Below are 6,753 nucleotides of genomic sequence, written 5' to 3' on the forward strand. Positions count from 1 at the left end.
AGCATCAGCATGGATGGTGAAGAGATTGAGATTGTTCACAGCTTTAGTTTGCTTGGCTCCACAATCAGCAGTCTTGGCACCAGCAGCCAGGAAATCAAAAAACGTATTGCGATATGAAAGTCTGCTGTTAAGGACCTCTCTAAAGTACTGAGGAGAAACGGTGTCTCTCTGGAGACTAGGGTGCGTCTAATACAGACCATGGTCTTTGCAATCGCTTGTTATGCATCAGAGAGTTGGACAATGACCAAGGAGGATAGAAGGAGAATTGGTGCCTTTGAGCTTTGGTGTTGGACAAGAGTATTGAGGGTACCATGGACTGCTAAGGAAATAGATTCATCCTGGAGAGGGTTAAACTGGGCTGCTCCTTGGAGGCAAGGATTCTGACATAATTTGGTCATGTTGTAAAGAGAGACTGGTCCTTGGAGAAGGACATCAATCTTGGGAAGGTGGAGGGCAGGCGCAGGAGGGGAAGGTTCTCTAGGAGGTGGATTGATTTGGTGACTGGGGTCATCGGGATGAGTGTGTCGGAGTCAATGAGATTATTACAGTACAGAACAGCGTTTAGGGCTGTTGTACATAGGCTTGCTATGATTTGCAAGTGACTCAACAGCACATAACAACAAAAACAACAACAATATTCCAATTGTATGTATGTGCCATAGTTTCTTTAATGATTCATGTCTTTTTTGATGGACATTTGAGTTGGTTCCATTTCTTTGCTATTATTAAAAAATGATGCAGTGCTTATTAGTATGTATTCATTTGCTTGTATTATAACTCTTCTTTCTTAAGGGATAAACACTTAGTAGTGGGATTAGTAGATCAAATAGTATTTCTATTCCCAACTTGGATATTATATTTCTAAAGTAATATCAAACTGTTTTGTGGCTGCATAATTTTATAGTCTCATTAGCAGTTTGGAAGTTATCATCTCTCCATACTCTCACCAGCATTTCTTAGGTACCATCTTATTGAAATTGGCTAGTGTTATGCGAAACCTATACTTGGACCAGGAGGCAGTTGTTAGAAGAAAGAAAAGGAAACACTGCACGGCTCAAAATTGGGAAGGAAGTGTGTTAAGGATGTGATCTATCTCCATATCTTTTCAGTCTATATGCGGAACAGATTATCCGAGAGGCTGGGCTCTATGAGAAGTGTGTGGAATCAGGATTGGAGGTAGACTCATCAACAATCTGCATTATGCAGATGACACAGCCCTGCTTGCTAAAACTGAGGAGGACCTGAAGCTCTTGCTGCAGAGGGTCGAGGACTGCATCTTTCAGTATGGATTGAAGCACAACATCAAGAAAATGAAGATTCTCATCACTGGGCCAATTGGCAGCATCATGATAGATGATGAAGAGATTGAAGTTGTTGACACCTTCAGTTTACTTGACTCTGCAGTCAACACTCTTGCTACCAACAGCCAGGAAATGAAAAGATGAATTGCATTGGGAAAGTCTGCTGTCAGAGACCTCTCCAAAGTACTGAAGAGCAACGTTGTCATTCTGGAGACTAAGGTGTTCCTGATATAGGCCATGGCCTTTAATTACTTAGTATGTATCAGAGAGGTGGACAATGACTAGGAATAGAAGGAGAGTTTATGCCTTTGAGCTGTGGTGCTGTAGAAGAGTATTAAATATACCGTTCACTGCTAGGAGAACAAACAAGTTCGTCCTAGAGAGGTTGGGACCAAGCTGCTTCTTGGAAGCAACGATTCTCAAGCTTCATCTGAAATACTTTGGACATGTTGCAAGACGAGATCAGTCCTTGGAGAGGGATGTCATGCTTGGGAGGGTGGAGGTACAGCACAGGACAGAAAAACCCTCAATGAGATGGATTGAATCAATGACTGGGGTAATAGGTTTGGCTATGTCGGAGACAATAAGGTTGGCAAGGGATAGAGCAAGATTTAGGGTTGTTGTGCATCGGGTCACTGTGAATTGCAGGCAGCTCGACTGCACATAACAACAACAAGTTGTTTCTGGACAATGTGGTCTCTCACTGTTTTGATATACATCTCTGTAGTAGCTAATTATGTTGAGCATTTCTTCATGTGGTGTTGGCTATCACAAAATCTCCTTAAAGTGAAGAGTTCTTGTCCTGTTTTTTAATTGGACTGGGGTGTTTTTCTTGTTGAGGTGTTGAATGTTGTTTCTTTTCTTTCTTTTTTTTTTTTTATTTTAAAACTCCTCTAGTTCTCTCGTATGTCTCTGGTGGCCAGGAGCCACGCCTTGCCCTATGTGGGCTCAGCATAGAGTGAGTTTAATGTACATACTAGAAGCCGTGAAATGTCCTCAGACCTTTGTGAGGTAGGAGGGATGTTTTTCTGCTTGAGAATGCAGTGCTTCAACTTTGCATATGTCACCACTGATGGGTCTTCTGCTTCATGGTCCTGTGAAGAGGTAAATGGTTAGTGGGGTGTACATATATTTATAGGGACTAAGAGGGAATATTGGAAGCAAAAGTGGCACCACTTCCTAAACAATATGCCTCTGGGAACTCTGTGAACTTTGATAAATGCCAATAGTTTTAGAGGGGCTTCAAGCCTTTTGTTCATAGGGTTGTTATGAGTTGTGCTCGACTCAAAGGCAGTCAACAACAGTACATTTCAGAGACTAGTTATTTGTCAGATGCTGCATTACCATTTTTTTTATTCCAAATGTGTAGATTTTAAAAAAAAAACTTTTGATGCACATAAGGATCTTTTCAGAAGGCCCCTGGTTTCTAGTTTATTCTCTACTAGTTGTTCATTGTAGGCTATATTTTATAGTCTATTTATACAATAGATTAGGACCTCCTAATACCCCAATTTTTTCTTTGATGACCTTTATAGTTTTAGGTTTTACACCTAGATTCTTGATCCATCTCAAATTTGTTCTTTTCTATGGGGTTTAGGTCTTGTTTGCATTTTCTGCAAATAGATTTTTCCCAGCCCCATTTGTAAAAGAGGCTGTCTCTTCCACATTCAAGGGATTTCATCTCTTTGCCAAAGATCTGCTGCCCATAAAAAAGCCCTGTGAGGCAATTCTGTTCTGTCACATAGGACCACTATAACGTGGAATTGATTTGACAGCAGTAACAGTAACAGCAGTAGTAGGAATAATGAAATGTTCTCAGTATTGTCTGTTCATCCAAAGCCTGATTCACAATTACCAAGAATAACTACCTTTTTTCTCTTACTGTAAAAAATCCCAAAACAACTAAAAAATAATAGCTGTTAACCGTGTTAATTTTTTACTTACTTCTAATGTTGTTACTATGTGCTGTGGAGTCAGATACAGTTCATAATGGCTCTACTTTAATTAGTAAAATATTAAATGTCATGAGTTGATAAATTTGTTGAATTTTCTAATTAAAACCTTGTGGGAAAAAATGTTTTATGTTCATAAAGCAATGTAAGTAGTAGTTCCGTTGGTTATTTATAAAGAAACAAATAATTTTTATTTATGTATCCATATGTCTTTCAGGCCGTATATTGTCTGTCAGGGTGTTGTTTCTTCCCTTTTTAAAATATATGGTAAGGATATATGTAAAATAAAACTTGTGTGAAAACTTGTTGCCAACAATTCCATAAGAAAAAGGTACTGTTTGTTCATTCCTTGTTCTGTTCAGACTATTGCTTTTTGGTCCATTAATAGGTTACAAGAACAAATGAAAGGGAGACTGGGGGCAGCAGTTCTACTCTGAAAGGTGGGATCTTTTGTTTTGGGTGAGGGTTATTTGGCTTGTTTGGTTATTTTTTATTTAAGCCTCTTGTTTAGAGTCACCACCACCTCCTTGAGGGCCTTTGTATTTAAAAGTCGCGTAGGCCCTCTGGCTAGTGTAATTATAATTTAGAGGAGCATTCTTCTCACTGGTGCAGCACTAGTCTGTCAGTTTGCTGTACTGAGATAACCTGGAGTGGCTATGATGCTGAACTCTGTGCCATTGGGGTGTCAAATACCATAATGGTTACCCATGGTGGACAATGTTTGGTGGAGCTCCCAGAGTAAGACATATTTGGAAGCAAGTGTGTCGTCTGTTTCCTAAACAACATGCCTCTGGAAACTCTATGCCCTTTGAAAAACAACAATAGATACAAAAAGACTTCAGATTTTTTTTTGTTCACACGGTCACTATGAGTTATCTTCGACAACAACATAGCTTTCTCATGAGCACAGTCAAGTATTCTGGAATTCCCATTCTTCTCAATGTTAGCCAAAATTTTTGTGATCCACACAGTAAACTGCCTTTGCATAGTCAATAAAACACAAATAGACACTATTCTGATTACTCTTTGCTTTCAGCCACGAACAAGAAGCAGTCGTTTGAACAGAGCAAGGAAATACTGTATGGTTCAAAATCAGGAAAGGCATGTGTCAAGGACGTGTCCCCATACCTTTTCAATCTATGTGTGGAACAGATAATTTGTGAGGCTGGACTTTCTGAGGAGAAATGCAACTTCAGGATTGGAGGAAGATTCATCAGCAACCTGTACATTATGCCATTATGCATATGATACATCTTTGGAGGAAGATTCATCAGCAACCTGTACATTATGCCATTATGCATATGATACATCTTTGCTTGCTGAGACTGAGGAGGACCTGAAGCATTTCCTATAGAAGGTCAAGGACTGAAGTCTTCAATATAGATTGCATTTCAACATCGAGAAATCAGAGATTCTCACCACTGGTCCAATTGACTGCCTTATGACAGGTGGAGAATAGACTGAGATTAAGAATTTCATCCTGCTTGGATCCACTAATAGCACTCTTGGCACCAGCAATCAGGAGATCAAAAAACTAGTTGCATTTGGAAAAGTCTGCTGTCAGAGACCTCTCCAGAGTATTAAAGATCCTCAATGTCGAAAGATGGGATAAACTTTGTATACTGCATTGAAACGGATAAGGAAGAGAACTATTTAAAAGGGATATGTGATTAGGTATTATTGTCATGACAGGTGTCCAGAACTAAGGCTGCATATAGGCATGGGACTTGGGGAGAGGGATTGTATAACAATGAAAGAATTTTTCTTTTACATTTCAAAGAGAAGAGCTAACTGGGGGGAGGGGTGCACAGGGAGAAAAGTTCAAGAATGAATGAAAGAATGGAAATCCAAAATCTCTGTAAATTTTCATTAAAATTAATTATAACAATAAAAAAGAGCCTCATTGTCAATCTAGAGACTAAGCTGTGCCTAATCCAAGCCATGGCCTTCACAATTACTTGTTGTGTATCAGAGAGCTGGACAATAACTGATGACAGAAAAAGAATTTTTATTTCTTTGAGTTGTGGTGCTGGAGAAGAATATTGAACATACCATAAACTGCCAAGAGAACAAACAGGTCTTTCCTGGAAAGGGTGAAAGCAGTTGCTCCTTGGAGGCAAGGATTTTGAAACTCTGCTCCCATACTTTGACTGTGTTGCCAGGAGGGATTAGTCCTTAGAAAAGGGCATCATTCCTTGATTGGTGAAGGGTCAAGGCAGGAGAGGAAGACCCTGGATGAGATGAATTGACACAGTGACTGTTAAGTGTGGCAGATGTGTCAGAGACCGTGAGATTGGTATATGATAGGGTAGGATTCAAAGCTATTGTTCATAGGTTCACTATGAGTCATTTTCGACTTGACACCACATAACAATAATTTCTTTATTGCTTTCCTTTTTAATTTCCCCAACCTCTATCACACACTTAGTCTGTTAACTTACAACTTTCTACTATCTCTAGGGACCTCTGGTGGCTTAGTGGTAAGAAGTTGTACTGCCAACCCAAAAGCAGTTTTAGTCCACCAGCTGTTTCACAGAAGACAGATATGCTGTCTCCTTTTATGCATTTTACTGCCTCTGAAAACCCACTGGAGGGTCAGCTATGAGATGTTTCTGACTTGAGGGTACATGTTGTTGTTATATGCCATCGAGTCACTTACGACTTGTAGCAACCCTGTGTACAATAGCCCTGAAACTTCTGTCTTGTGCCAACCTTATAGTCTCTTAACATACCTACTCTCATTACCCCAGTTACTGAGTCAATCCATCTCTTTGAGGGTCCTCCTCTCTTGCACTGTTTCTCCACCCTTCCAAACATGATGTCCCGCTCCAAGACTGGTACCTCCTTGCAATAGGCCCAAAGTATGTCAAATGAAGCCTCAGAATCCTTGCCTCCAAGGAGCAACCTGGTTTCACCCTCTCTAGGACAAACATAGCAACAACAAATATTGTGTAGCCGGAGGCAGTTTCTAAAATCTTGGGATGTGTAGCTCTTTGAAAATTGAACTTTTCTTTTTTCCTTTTTAATTCATGTATTAGTTTTTTTTTTAAAAGGTAACTGCGGTGTTTTCATTTGAACAAACAATTTTATATCTCCTTATTTTCTTAAATTTTTATCATCTATATTTATATGTCTTGAATTTATAGGAGTGTTCCGAAAAACAAGGCCAAATTGAACGAGCCATTAGAGACAAAAAAGCAGTGGAAGAAGAGCTAGAAAAGGTAAAAAGAAAAAGGAAAAAGTAACTACCTAAAACCAAACTGCAAATGTTCAACATTACTGTCTGCTTCCATCATACTCTCCTACTAGTCTACTTACTAGCAACCCCCTTACTTAATAAGTATTCTCCTGGTGAGTGTTTTTATTTTTCTTTTGGAATATATTCAGAGTCTGCAATTTAAATACGAATATTACCTGCATGCATTTCTTTCCAAAAGTGACCACAATTTTTAACTTAAAAATATAAGTTCAGAAACTCTGTTTTGGAATACAATGAATTT

The 6,753-nt window shown here is 39.2% G+C and overlaps 1 protein-coding gene across 1 annotated transcript in view; it reads left to right on the forward strand.

The window, feature by feature from the left end:
- The window catches only part of SCLT1 (sodium channel and clathrin linker 1), a 258,430-nt gene that overhangs the window by 190,501 nt on the left and 61,176 nt on the right, over positions 1-6,753 (forward strand). The window contains exon 14 of the mRNA XM_006901160.1: positions 6,400-6,474. Within this exon, the coding sequence (XP_006901222.1) occupies positions 6,400-6,474 (75 nt within the window). The remainder of the gene's footprint in view (positions 1-6,399; positions 6,475-6,753) is intronic.

This window comes from Elephantulus edwardii, unplaced genomic scaffold, assembly GCF_000299155.1.
Source record: "Elephantulus edwardii isolate Elephantulus edwardi_28Jun2011 unplaced genomic scaffold, EleEdw1.0 scaffold00311, whole genome shotgun sequence".
Classification (NCBI taxonomy): Eukaryota; Metazoa; Chordata; class Mammalia; order Macroscelidea; family Macroscelididae; genus Elephantulus; species Elephantulus edwardii.